General features: G+C 31.8%; 1 protein-coding gene across 1 annotated transcript; it reads right to left on the bottom strand.

The window, feature by feature from the left end:
* Window positions 1-7,384: 7,384 nt before the first annotated feature.
* Window positions 7,385-10,580, bottom strand: LOC110628245 (chloroplast envelope quinone oxidoreductase homolog). Its single transcript, XM_021774813.2, has 4 exons — window positions 10,369-10,580; window positions 9,986-10,127; window positions 9,256-9,347; window positions 7,385-8,271 (listed from the first exon to the last, which is right to left on the bottom strand). Exons 1-4 carry the CDS (start codon window positions 10,432-10,434, stop codon window positions 7,582-7,584), a joined length of 990 nt encoding a protein of 329 aa, XP_021630505.1. The 5' UTR covers window positions 10,435-10,580; the 3' UTR covers window positions 7,385-7,581.
* Between the last annotated feature and the right edge of the window lie 4,172 nt (window positions 10,581-14,752).

Below are 14,752 nucleotides of genomic sequence, written 5' to 3' on the forward strand. Positions count from 1 at the left end.
TACCGGCGCTAGGATCCAGATCGGCTTAAGGCCGCCGGGACCCGTAGCAAGCCTGACATGTTACCTGTAAACCTGTTTAATCCCATACATGATCAACAACATACATAAAAATTTAAAACTTTTCTTTCATACATTCTATCATACACCAAACTCAACCTGTGCATGCACTGAACATATACATAAACTTGACCCCTCTGTGGGATCTCATCAATGCCCCCAATAGGACAATATACATGCTGAGTTGGCTAGACATAAACATCAATAACATTAAGATCATGCATCAACAAGGGATTACATATACTATGGTCAAGCACACTTCTAATCTCAATATCGTTACATTACATGTCTATACATCATTATACAATCTGTCATGTCCACATTCTAACTATTACATACATATGACTTCATTACTCTTCTTGACTTTCCTGTCTAACCCGTACCTGCAAACCTGGGGAATTTGGGAGAGGGGTGAGCTGCTAGAGCCCAGTGAGCAGAATCATAAAGCATTTAAAACACATGCTATCATGGAATGCATCACATCGCAACTAATCATATCAAGGATGAACTTGTCACCATCTAGCCCTCTACATAATCCAATCATGCCAGGGGCGTAGTGCAGGCCACACCTGGTCTTTCTCTTATACATAACATAACATAACATACATATTCCATGGTGCCGGGGGCGTAGTGCAGGCCACGTCCGGTCTTTCTCTTACATAGTGCCAGGGGCGTAGTGCAGGCCACATCTGGACTTCCATATCATATCATCATGTCATAACATATGAGGGCTAATGGATCATTCAACATTCATCCACATCAACAACATATTATGCAATGCAACATATTCGTGATTTCTAATGCAAGCATCCTAAAATATCACATGGCATTCGTGATGCATGATCATGCTCAAAACTGATTTATTTATTTAAAAGCATAAGAGTTATTCCACTCACCTCTGGCTAGCTCTGACACTGACTGAAGCAGCTGACTCACTGCTGAGGTCCTCGGTTCCTCGGGTCCGAACCTACACAGGTGGACTCAAATGAGGGACCAACATACTATAACATAACTCTAAAAACATCCCCCAAAAACCCTCTAAAACATCACAAAATATCCATGCAAGAACATGCAAAGGAAGGCTGGACAGGGCACTTTCGGCGGCAGGTTCGGCGGTCGAAAGTCCCTCCAGAGCCGAAAGTCAGGCAGGTTCGGCGGCACCTTCGGCGGCCGAAACTCCCAGACAGAGACGAAACTCATGCATGTTCGGCAGCACTTTCGGCGGCCGAAACTCCCAGACAGAGACGAAAGTCTCCTTTCGGGGGCAAGTTTCGGCAGCTGAAGACTGCCTCCACAAGGGGGTTCGGCGGCCGAAAGTCCCTTCGGCTGCCGAACCTGGTTTCTCCCAAAATGGCAGAAACTTGGTTCAAACATGCACAAAACGCCTCAAACTCATACCAACATGCATTTAGCTCAACCAAAACATGCACACAAGCTCCTAGGGGTCTCAAACTAACTTAAACCCCAACTACAACACACATACACAAGCATTTGCAAGCCACATTGTCCATAAACTCAAAAATCATCCATAACTCACTAAAACCTACACATGCATTTCTACCCCATAGATCTTGCATAAAACTCAATTAAACATATAATGAGCTTAAGATCGACTCTTACCTCTTGAAGATCGAGAGAGAGACGACCTAAAACTCGAAGGTGGGAGAAGTTGGATTCTTGAACCTCCAAGCTCCAAAACTTTGCTCAAAAGCTCAAATCTTCAAAACAAAGTTAAAACACATGAAAAACTTGAAAGATCTTGAGGAAAAACATCAAAGATTGGTGAGAGACGGCGGAAAGCTCACCTTGGCCGAAAATGGGGAAAAGCTCGCCCGTTTTCGGCTAAGGGACCCTTTTATAGTGGCTGGCCAGGCCACGTTCAGGGGCCGAATGTGCCTCCGCATGCATGCCATGTTCGGCGGCCGAACTTGAGGTTCGGCGGCCGAACCTGGACTTCCCTCACTTGTGCTTTCGGGGGCCTAAAGGCGCTCCCGAAGGCATGCATGTTCGGCGGCCGAACTTGAGGTTCGGCGGCCGAACCTGAGTTTTCCTCCAAGGTTGTTTTTATCTAAAAACTCATTTCCTTTTTACTTAAAATCATCAAAAACATTAAAACATTTCATAAAAACATGGTTTTACCCTTTCTAGAGGTCTCCGACATCCGAGATTCCACCGGACGGTAGGAATTCCGATACCGGAGTCTAGCCGGATATTACAGAAAAAATATAAAAAAATATTATAATATTTCTGCATTATTTTATCAAATATAATATATTTATGTGAATATATTTTTTTTTAACGACACTGATGCCCTTACAGTAGGTTATAACATTCTCTCCAAAGGGTTGCCCATATTTGACTAAAAGCTTTTGTTTTGACGTTTTATCAGTAATTAACAGTAAATTTGAATTTATTTTAATAGAAAGATTAATTTATTAGAAGTATAAGTTAAGAATTAAATTATTACTCATAATTAAAATAAGGACTAATATGTGAGTTTTATTAAATGTCAAGGACTTAATTGTAATTACTAAAAAAATTTCAAAACAGTAGGCATAGTTAGAAGCTACATCCACAGAAATATGAATCTTTAAACAAATCATTCGTTGAAAGTAATTCTAGGCGCCTAACACTTTCAACCTCAACCACTCCCACTACAGGAGGGTAATGAGCACAACCTCAACCACCCCAACGAAAGGACGATAATGGAAACTCATTCTTTTATCACCAAACATAGGACTAGACACTAGTTAGAGGTGTTTAAAGGCATTGATAACTCTGAGATCTAAAGGTTCGCAAAATGGAGACACATTGATGGGTTATGCATTTAGAATAGTAAATGAAGGAGCTTGTAAATAAAGGTAATAACAGTTCTAGATATAAGGTTTTATGATACTTTAAGATTTGAGTTGTGAAGAGTTTACATGAATAAAGATGGCATGATAAAATCTCTCTTGTCAATCAAGGAAAGAGTATTTATATGTCTATCCGATATATCTAACACATATAAATTGTTATAGTTTTTAATTGAAACTTTTCAATTGATCCATTAGTAATATGCAATTGTCTCATTTAATACTTAACCGGCTGATGTCATGCTATTCTTGACACACATTATATCAGAGTAATCATATTTAAATTTTCATACAAACAACAGAAAAGTTAAGTGTTTGGACATGAGTAGCTTATAGGCTAGAAAACTCAGTTCAATCTATTTTTCTTTGAGTATGTGAATTGGGGTCTATATTCTTTTATCTCATATTTGATCTAGTTAGGTACCAGAGAATACACAGGTCATGATTTCAAGTAGGCTATATCATATATGTTATCATGTATCAAATCTCAAAAAACTTTCATTAACTCAAACTTGCCTTGTGAATCTAAAGAAACAAAAACAGTAGCCAAGTAGGAGCAAACCCAAAAATAGGATAATAGATAAAGACTAAAAATTTTCTCTTTGTATTTATGTTGAGAAAAAAAAATTTATAATCGACTCGATTGAATTGATCAAGATCACTACAATCCAAACGATTAATTTCTTTTTATTTTTTACTTTCTTTATTACCCAAAAGAAAGGAGCAAGAAAAATCAGTGGCTAATAGCAAAGTAAAGAGAAAGCAGGGACAAAATTCTAGAAAGCAACTAAGAGAAGATAAAACTTCTCCCTCTACTAAAAGGAGAGAATGAACATGTAATGCAAATCAAACAAAATCAAATGGTTATTTATTGTTTCAATAATTAAATAATTGTATTTATTTTCAGCTAAACTTGATCCACTTCAAAAATTAATTTAAGAGGAAGGAGTTACTAAAATACCGTAAAAAAACTCAAAAAAAAGTGTTTAAAATTTTTGTAAAAGACACATTATTCTTATTTTAAATCATTTCATCAGAATATAATTAAAATAATTCTTTTCTTTTCTTTTCTTTAATACACTTGAAGTAAACCTAAAAAGAATATGTTATTGTTATTAGGGAAAATTACTTTATAGTCCCTGAGGTTTAACGTAATTAACACTTCTGTCCCTCTATTTTGGCGACCCAACACTTAAGTCCCTCACTTTCTTTTCTGTCCAATTTTGTAGTCCTTCTGTCCAATTTTGTAGTCCTTCTGTCCAATTTTGTAGTCCTTCCGTCCAAAATAGCCGTTTGGAACACGTGAATTGACAAAATTAACCCTCTTCTTCTTCCCATTTCTGCAACTTCTTCTTCTTTTTCTTCCCCTTTCTGCAACTTCTTCTTCTTCTTCTTCTTCTTCTTCTTCTTCTTCTTCTTCTTCTTCTTCTTCTTCTGGAATTTCACATTGAAAGAAGGGTATTTTTGGAAAAAATTATCACATCTCACCTTTGACTCTTTGACCAAACGGTTTAAATGGACGGAAGGACTACGAATTTGGACGGAAGAGAAAGTGAGGGACTTAAGTGTTGGGTCGCCAAAATAGAGGGACAGAAGTGTTAATTACGTTAAACCTCAGGGACTAAAAAGTAAATTTTCCTTGTTATTATTATTATTATTCTCTCAAAAAGATGGGATAAATTCAAATTTATTTCAGATTGCTTCTTCTTCTTTTTTTTTTTTAACATATGAAGGAATATCGAACAACAGATATGGAGGCATAGAGCCTAAAACAAAGCTGAATTGAGCATATAGATTGATCATAAAACTCGGATGGGCCTTTATTTTGATAGCAAGTGAGTGCGCTGCTTGATTGAGGATCCGGATCCTCGGAACATGATTGAAAGACACTCTAAAAAGATTGTTCTTTAAGAGGACAATGTCGTTGACAGTGTTGGAAATAGCTGGTGGAGGCATTTTAGAGTTGATAGCCTGGCAAAGCTGAAAAGATTCTTTGGCCAAGAGGCAATGACACTTCCTCTTTGAATTTCCACATTCAAATCAGACACTGGGTGGAAAAGAAACAATACTATGAAACAAGTCAAAAATGACATAATGAAAGGTCTATGCACAATTATTTGTTATTTAAAAATTGAAATACTGTTTGTTGTTATAGAATTTTCATCTATCAACTTGTTTTGATAATAAATGTTTAAAAAATAAAAATCATATATGATTTTGTGAAATTTAATTGAATTATTTTTCCATAAATAAAATATTCTCAACAAAACTTTTATACATCAAAATCTCAAGAGTTATTCTCCCACAAGTAAATTTTTTTAGGGATTTTTTTGTCAGAATATAAAAGAATCCATTAAAGATGGATTGAAACCTGAAAGTAGGTTGAGCATTCGGTCAGTTCGGTTTAAAATTAAATAGAATCGAATAAATCGAAAACAGAAATTTTAGTATTTATAAAAATCAAACCAAATCGATTTTGGTCAGAAACCGAATCGAACCGAACTGATCTGGTTTGATTTGATCGGTTTCAATTTTTAATAAATTTTTTATTTTTAAACTTTATTTTTAATATTTTAAAATTTAATTAAAATATTTTAATTTTAATATAATTTAATTTCTCTATGTTATTGAAAATAACATATTATTATCACTAATCGATTCGGTTTGAATTTTTTTATTTTTTTCTGATCAAAATCGAACTGAATTGAAATAATCAAAATTTTTGAAATTAAAAACCGAATCGAATCAAATTGAATAAAAAACCAAACCAAATTTTAAAATTAATTCAGTTCGATCGATTTTTTTGATTTCAACAGAATACTGCTCCGCCCTACCTAAAAGCATACAAATTACAGCCTAGTCTAAAAGATTCTGAAGCCCAACCTCCTAACCACAAGCCCATGCCCAGCCAAAGAAAATTTTGAGTTAGCTGAACAAGGATTGCGATCGTCCGTATTACCATCGCTGCCTTTTAGAGTGAGACCAAACTATCTTCAAATTTAGTGGAAGGAGCATAAAGTAAAGCGCAAATAGAACAGAGCACTTGACAACCTGTTTTTGTTACATGCAAATAAGTCAACTGAAGCCTTAGAGAAAATCCATTGCACAAAAAATAAAACAGGACAGAATAATGAGTTTGAGTGTTTAGATAAAGAGCCAAGGCTTGATAGTTCCGAGGTCATCACAGTTAAGATAGAAAATGACAGTATCAGCAACAGGCGAAAAGGGGTGATAAGTAGAGCTCTTCAATAGATTTAAGCCGTAAGGTTCCTTATTGATGGAGTAAAGTCTGGTACAATACCCCAAGAGATACCCATCCCTAAAAGATAAACCCCTTTCGCATATCGATAGTGCACCATCTCAAGTAAAACCACCAGTCATCAAGATCCTCACAAACTGCATACAAAAGGTTAAAAACAAAGAAAACAGAGTAAGCAAAGAGCGAAGCAGTAGATTTAAATAAACCCTCAATATCTCCACTAGATCTACTATTAAAAAAAAATAAAAGAAAAACTAAAAAAAAAATCAGCCGGAGGTGAGAGCAGAACCCACTCTCCAGGCAATCAAGGAGGGGCTTCTCTCTGCCCGGGAAAAGGCAGAAGGAAGCCAATGGAACGGCAGGAGATGGGGAGACTTTGCTCTCAGAGGAAAAACAAAAACTAAAATTAGAGAATCTCTCTAGAGAGATAATGATAGTCCTTTACTACAAAACTTTGACTTGAGCTTGCAGCTTGAAAATCAACGGATAAAGATTTTAGCTTTTTTCTTTAGGTAATTGATTGAAAAAAAAAATCTTAATTTCATTTTTTATTTTAATCTAAATATTTAAATTTTGAATAAACAAGTCCAATATTTACATTTGAAAATAATTTTGGCCAATTATTAAATATGAGAGTTCAGGAGATAATGCCATATAATATTTTATAATTTTTAAATATAAACTAATTTCACATATAATAATATTAATCCATATTTAATTATAATTGAATTTATAAATTTAATTCTAAAAATAATAATAATCTAACTATTAATAATTGTCAAGCCAAGAGCTCCATAGACCCTAAACAACCAAAACTGCATTACATCATTTTGTTTGAATTCCCTGATAGTCCTTTTCTCATATCTGATATCACTCTGATTCCTTTTTAAAACTTTATTCCAACTAGGCATCAACATATAGGTACTGCTACTCTCCAAATTTCATTGCCTCATATACATCTCAAACACATAACCACAAGGTCCCATGAGTGTTATTCTTCTGCTCATTTACCTTCGTCTTCTCGTCCTTTTTGAACTTCCCATCAACGCTTGAAAGTCCTTCTACCTTATTCATCTATTTGCTAGTCCTTCTATCTTATTCATCTATTTGCTAGACAACTTCGATGGAGGTTCAAGCCCTTCTATCTTATTCATCTATTTGCTAGACAACTTCGGTGGCGGTTCTATAGCACATTATCATTTACAAACATGAGTAAAATACAAACCATGTCTTTGAAAGTCATATATGATTTTGAAAGAATTCATTTGAATTTTTCTTGGAAAGATGGAGGTACTGTCTGAAGGCATGCTTATTCCACTGTACAAACCATGTCTTTGAATCTACATGGCCCATACACGCAAAGTGTACTGATAAGTAAACATTACAACAGTTTAAGGACACTATACCCATCTAAGGCTCAACGATGACCTTCCCAGTGGCGTGGCCTCCAATACTCTTAGCCCAAGCATCTTCGGCCTTGCTCAGGGGGTGCTTTGAGTCGATAACTGTCTTAAGCTTCCCTTCCTTCACCAGTTTCACAAGATAATCCAGGTTCTCAGCCTTGGCAATCATAAGCAGAGGCACAAGCTGCTTCTTGGAGAACGTGAGTTTCTTTAGAGCAAAAGTCATCAGGGCATTAACGCCAGGAGTGATATCTATAACCTTCCCATTTTCACTCAAATTAGGCTCAAAAGTACTCCAAGGAATGGTGGTCGCACAGTGGATCACTGCATCATACTTCCGCCCAGATGGGCTCTTCAGAGCTGCCCCTTCTGGAGTCTTGTAATCAAGAACCTCATCAGCCCCCAAACTCTTTACAAATTCCATGTTACGGGCTCCACAAGTGGCCGTCACATGTGTGTTTCCCAGCTTTGCCAGCTGAACTGCATAATGACCTACACCACCTGAGGCAGCAGTTATCAGGATGTTAGCCTGCTCGCCGCTCCCATCAAGCTTGATCCCAGCAGATTGAGTAAGCGCCTGGTGGGCTGTAAGACCGGCAACTAGCAAGCCTGCTGCTTCTGCTGCTGAAACTTCAGGTGGCCTTGCAACTGTCAAGCTCTCCTTAGCCACTGCAAACTCAGCGAGTCCACCTCCAGTCTGTAATATCATTAGTATAATTAGTAACAGAAGAAAGATTGATACAGATGGAATTTATAACAAGATATACAACAAATCAAATATCAATTTCATGCAACTGTGCTTCGGCGACCCCAAAGAAATTATGAATCCTCCCCCCATCTACCCCACCCCTCACAAAAAGTAAAATAAACTGATGAGGGATAAGTCAACACATTCTTGGTTCCAAGGTTCCAAGATCAACAAAAGCAACACAAGAGAGAGCCTGAGAAATGACCAGGAAAACCAAATTCGATTTGAGTACCACAACTAACTGCCTGGTGGTGATCAAATCAATGCTGAAGTTGTCAATATATAGTTTTTAGGAATGAAAGAACCACCAATGTTCATATCCGTAAGACTAAATCAATTTGATGTCGCCCCCAAGTCTGAATGTCCAAAATATGTATTCTTTCCATGTAGTACTTCATTGTTTCAACATCTAAAAGCAAGGAATCTAAGTAAATTAATTTGTAAAAAATTCTCCCACTGTTGGTTATTTCAGCATCACTTCAACTTTTGGAAGGAGTGAGTTGTGTTGAAGTATAAATGATAATTTATTTCACAAAGGAGGTCAATGAGTGCACTGATTCCCTAGTTCAGCAGTTTCTGAGGATTCCAAGATTTGCCACCCAGGAAACAGATAACACGGATATAAGGTGTTCACACACTTGCTAATGGTTCATTAAATAAGCCATTCTCAGAAAAATTTTAACATATTTTTTTCAATTCTAGTAAACATGATACTTCTGGCGCCTCACCATTCTTACCGCAATGTTTTTTCTAATTATTATCAAGCATCTCATAAGCTTAATGTCAGCTTCAGAAACAGAATTGCTTGTTGAATGAAAAATTTAAATAGTGAAAGGGAGAGGAAAGAAGACCAATAAATTGAATCAATGATTGAAAAACTTAAATAGTTAAAAGGAGAGAGAACAATAAATTGAATCAATGATTAGCACATACAGCATGGCTAAGCATAGCAACAACTTTATCACCAGTTCTGAAATTTTTTACTCCTGAACCAACCTCTACAACTTCTCCTGCCACATCAGTACCTGTTGCAACAAAAGAATTTCTTATCAAAAAATTTAAGGGGCAAAGATCATTTTAAAGCTCCACAAGAGGAAAAACGCAGAACCATTCAAGCACGCTCATGAACACACAAGAATGAAAAAATTGATATATAAGCTCCCATGAATATTAAAATTTATGAATCACCCAGACATGTTGATGTCTCAGTGAACAAATACAATCAAAAAGATAAATAGGTCTCCTGATCAATGTCAAAAAAAAAAAAACCTCAAGGGAACAGATTCTGGGCCAACTTTTTGGGCGAGTTGACTAGGTAAAAAAATGATCATTCATGCTATTAATTCAAGTATTATACAAAGTATTTTGATATATCATTACCATCAATCGATAGACAATTAACTCATGCAAAATATATATATATTTTTTAAAAAAACTCGTAATTAATTGACAAATTAAGGTATACTCCAACCACTTATATCCAGCTATTAATCAGGAATGAGCAGCTAATGCTTATACTATACCCAAGCTGAACCAAACAAACCCCCAAAAATAAAATAAAATAAACAAGTAAACGTTATTAAGCATAATTAATCTGCTTGATAATCGAAGATATATGATCAAAACCTTAAAAAAATATAACCCAATAAAAATAATAACTTACATGGAATGTGAGGGAATTTACGAGGCAAAAGAGGCCTCAACATGCCCTTTTGAATTTTCCAATCAACTGGATTTAGAGTAGTTGCTTCCAACTTTATCAAAACCTCATCTTTATTTGGAGTAGGGACTGGAACTTCAACATGCTGCAACAACCAAAAAGCATCTGTCCTACTAAATCATAAATTCTCTGCTTAATTTAACCAAAGCATAGATAAGCATTCGAATACTTCCATATGCAATTCAAGCTAAACAATTAAAGAAAAGAAAATCATAGAAATGTATAAAACAACAAAATTCACAAATACATTACCAAATGAAAAACCCTAACTAATAATTTCCCTCCAAAAGAAATAGGTAAGATAAGTAAAAAAAGGTAAGACTGACCTTTAAACCAGCAGCTTCACCACCATAACTATCGTATTGAACGGCGTGCATTAGCTTCCCTTTCATATCTGGAAGCAATGAAGTCTTTTAGAGAAAGAGAGAGACAGGCAGGCGTTAGAAGCAAGAGCAGTGAATCAGAAGGAACTGCGTGAGTGCCCCGCAGTCTGGCAAGGCAGTAATAGCGGACCCGATAAAATGACTAAAATGTGCTTAATCTGTTTTTTCCCAAAACAAAGTCATTTATTTTTTTGAACAATGCAAGTAGATGGCATTTAACTAGCCAAGTGGCTAATTATAAAGAGAGTTTTAAAAAAAATTACATCTTAGGAGATACAGCAATAACGACCCACCAACAAAAAGCAAACAAAAACAGAATATATACTGATATATACCGTATTTGCTATGTGTTTCGACGAGTTTAAATCGATTTAGCTCTGATAGCAGTATGATTTTTAGATCGTTACAGTAAAACACTTGTCCGATTCTCGATTTTTTAGAGTGTGAATCAACGGACGTACCAGTACAATCTCATGTTGCCAGTGTCACACCAAACAGAGCCCTTTCTAAAAGCCATAGTTGAGCCACCGCCCTCATTCACCTAGGTCCAAAACAGCCCTTCGTGAAAACAAATCAAAGCAAAATAACAAACACACAAAATCACCGTCCAGCCATAACAAGGGACAACTATGAGGACGGATCGACTCCTACATGAAGGCAAGCAAAAATCAACCAAACAACTAAAGAAAAATAAATAAATAAATAAAACATGGGCGGAAATCAAGATAACCATCCTCCTAGAATAAAGTTATTTTTTTTAATCATATCCACTAACATTTAGATGTTATTTCATTACAGATAATTCAGTTAGATAATTTGAAATTTTTTATGAATATAAGTATTATGTTTAGGTGTGAATATCCGGTTGGTTTGGTTTAAAATCAAATTGAATTAAATAAATTAAAAATTAAAATTTTAGTATTTATAAAAATCAAACCGATCTGATTTGATTCGATTCGGTTTGATCAATTTTAATTTTTAATAAATTTTTTATATTTTTAATATTTTAAAATTTAATATGATCTAATTTCGTAATATTATTGAAAATAATATATTATTATCACTAATCGATTTGATTTAATTTTTTTAAATTTTTTTCTGATTAAAATTGAATCGAATCGAAATAACTGAAAATTTTGAAATTAAAAACTAAATTAAACTAAAATAAATAAAAAATAAATTAAACTTTCAAATTAATTTAATTAGATTAATTTTTTTTATTTAAACCGAATACAACTTATCCTTATTTGGTCGACTTTCTTTTCTTTTATTTACTTCATAATAAATCAAAGTTATTTTGTTCGAGAAAAAAATTTTTTTCTCAAATTTAATTAAATTATTTTTTAAAAATTAAATTATTCAAAAAGCAATCAATTTAAATTAAATAATAACTTATCGTATAGGAAAAGTTTGAACCCAAAAACTCATAATCAAGCGTTATACACTTGGCCACCAAACTACGAAGCAAACCTTATTGATAAAATATGTAAAATTTCATAAAACGATTATTATGTCGTGTATAGAATAATTTTATCAAATTTAGGTGAATTTTGTATAAGTCGTATTATAATTAATAGTAAATTATTGTATATATAATAATTATGTAGAATTCAATAAAAAAAAATTATTATATTAAATATTTTTTTCATTAAAAGAAACTAATACAAAAATCCTCATATCTATTGACAGACACAGCCAATTTCCCTTAGAATTCCTACACAATAAGTCCAAACCCTGAATACACATGTAATTTTATTTACGGTGTCTCAATTTTATCATATTTTTAATTTAATTATTTAATTTCAATTTATTTCTTAAAACTTTTTAAAATTTTTTTCAACTTTAATCAGATATCATTAAATTCTCTTTTTATTGTAGGTTTTCAGATTAATTTAATTAAAATATTATTTTTTTCTTTTCTTATTTCTTATGTAATTTTATTTTATTTTGATCAAAATTTAATAGATTTAGATATTTTATTAACAATAATATATTTACACTAATAAAAATATATATATAATTAATTTTTATTATTTTTAATTATTAATATAATCTTTTTAATTCTTTAAATAGAATTAATTTTTTTACTCTCTTTATTTATTTATTTTTCATGAAATTAAATAACAAATAAATATATAAATATTAACTAAATTGCAATGATTCATAAAAAATTTAAATATTACTATAGAAATATTGTTAATTTTAATTTCAATTTTATTTTGTTAAATATTAGTATAATTAATATTACATAAGCTACAATTATTAAAATATAATTTAAATATTTTATTTAGTTAAATATTTATTTCATATTTATATTTAAAATAACTAAAAATTATATAATATAATAAATAATAAAATAAATTAATTCATTATTAACTTTTTTACTTTTTTTATTTATATATTAAATGTTAGCAATTAATATGGTTAAAAAGACTTTCATATATGACGATATTTACGGTATAATTTAGGGTTGAGTAGTATTCGGTTCAAATTGAAAAAATCGATCGAATCGAATTAATTTAAAATTTTAGTTTGATTTTTATTCATTTCGGTTCGATTCGGTTTTTAATTTTAAAAATTTTGATTATTTCGGTTCAGTTCGATTTTGATAAAAAAAAAATCAAAAAAACCGAACTGAACCGATTTAGTGGTAATAATATGTTATTTTCAATAATAATATAGAGAAATTAAATCATATTAGTATTAAAATATTTTAATTAAATTTTAAAATATTAAAAATAAAATATAAAAAATAAAAAATTATTAAAAATTAAAACTGATCAAATTGAATCGAACCAAATCAGACCGGTTCGATTCGATTTTTATAAATACTAACATTTTGATTTTTGATTTATTCGGTTCGATTCGATTTTGAACCGAACCGACCGAATGCTCACCCCTAATATAATTAGACAACAATTGAAATGGTGAAAATAAATCATATCCCAATAATAATAATTACGATTTTTAAATTTTAATATAATTAATAAATTGATTTCTATATTTTTAAAATTAAATATTTAAATTCTTGATAATCAATCCGTCCAAATTAGATTTTTTAATTAAAAAATTTAAAAATATCTTTATTACTCTTTTTAAATGAATAAACTATATTCAAGCTTTTAAATTTTAATCTAATTAATAATTCTATCCCTATATTTTTAAAATCATATATTTAAATCTTTTTATTATCAGTCTGTATTTATTTGTTATAATTTAAATATTTTGATCCTTCATTTTTTATTTAAAATAATACTTACATCTCTTTAAATTTTATTTATAATATCTCATTTAACTAATTTTTAATATTTTTTATTTTTTAATTTTCATTCATTAAAATATTTTAATACTTATAATTTTAAAAATTTTAAAAAATACTTACAACTTTTTATTATTTTTAAGTGGTTTCAAGTGACTTTTATATGGTAAATTTTTATAAATAATATTTTAAAAAAAATTGATACATCATTCACTAGTTTTGATTCTTTTGAACTCATGTTTATAATAGATAGAACAATTTTAAATTTTAAACGAATTAAATATAAAAGAATTTAAGGATTTAATTTTAAAAATATAACAATTAATCCGTTAATTACGCTAAAATTTAAAGACTAAAAGTTACGCTAAAATTTAAAAACTAAAGTATAATTTAGATAATATAAAATTTTCACCTATATTAAAAAAAATTTAAGTATATATGAAAATATTTTAGATACGTGAAATATTTATTTTTTTAACTAATTAATTAATAAAATTATATAGGAAAGAACTTTCAATTTGAATGAAAATCACCGATCGTTAATATAAAAATCAAGCACTAAATAATAATTAAAAAAAAAAACAATAACAATAACACTTCCTCTTTGAGAAACTCATTTTTTATGCTCACTTAACTTGGTCTTCTCATCCTCTTTGAGAAACTCATTATTTATCCACTTGAAAGCGATCATGGTGAGAGTTTAAATCAGTAGGAAGCATTTGTATCATTAACACCAACCTCCCATCAATGCCTCTAACTTCTTCTATTTTATTCATTATCTATTCGCTAGGAAATTCCGCTGATGAGTCTAAACTAATTGAGTCTCTCAGACATGTTGGGCCACTTCAGCAGTTTCTTTTTCTTCTGCTGATGATTAGAGGATCGTTCCCTTTTCTTGATCTCGATCATGAACTCAACGAACTTTAATTACATGCATGGGTAAGTAGAAAAGCAGGAGGAGGAGGAGGAGAAAAAGAATCCGACAGCTTCCTTGTAATGAATTAAACATATGATACAAAAAAGAACTTAAAAAAAAAAAAGAGAAATACATAATGAATTAAACATTTT

The sequence above is a fragment of the Manihot esculenta genome, chromosome 12, assembly GCF_001659605.2.
Source record: "Manihot esculenta cultivar AM560-2 chromosome 12, M.esculenta_v8, whole genome shotgun sequence".
Classification (NCBI taxonomy): domain Eukaryota; kingdom Viridiplantae; phylum Streptophyta; class Magnoliopsida; order Malpighiales; family Euphorbiaceae; genus Manihot; species Manihot esculenta.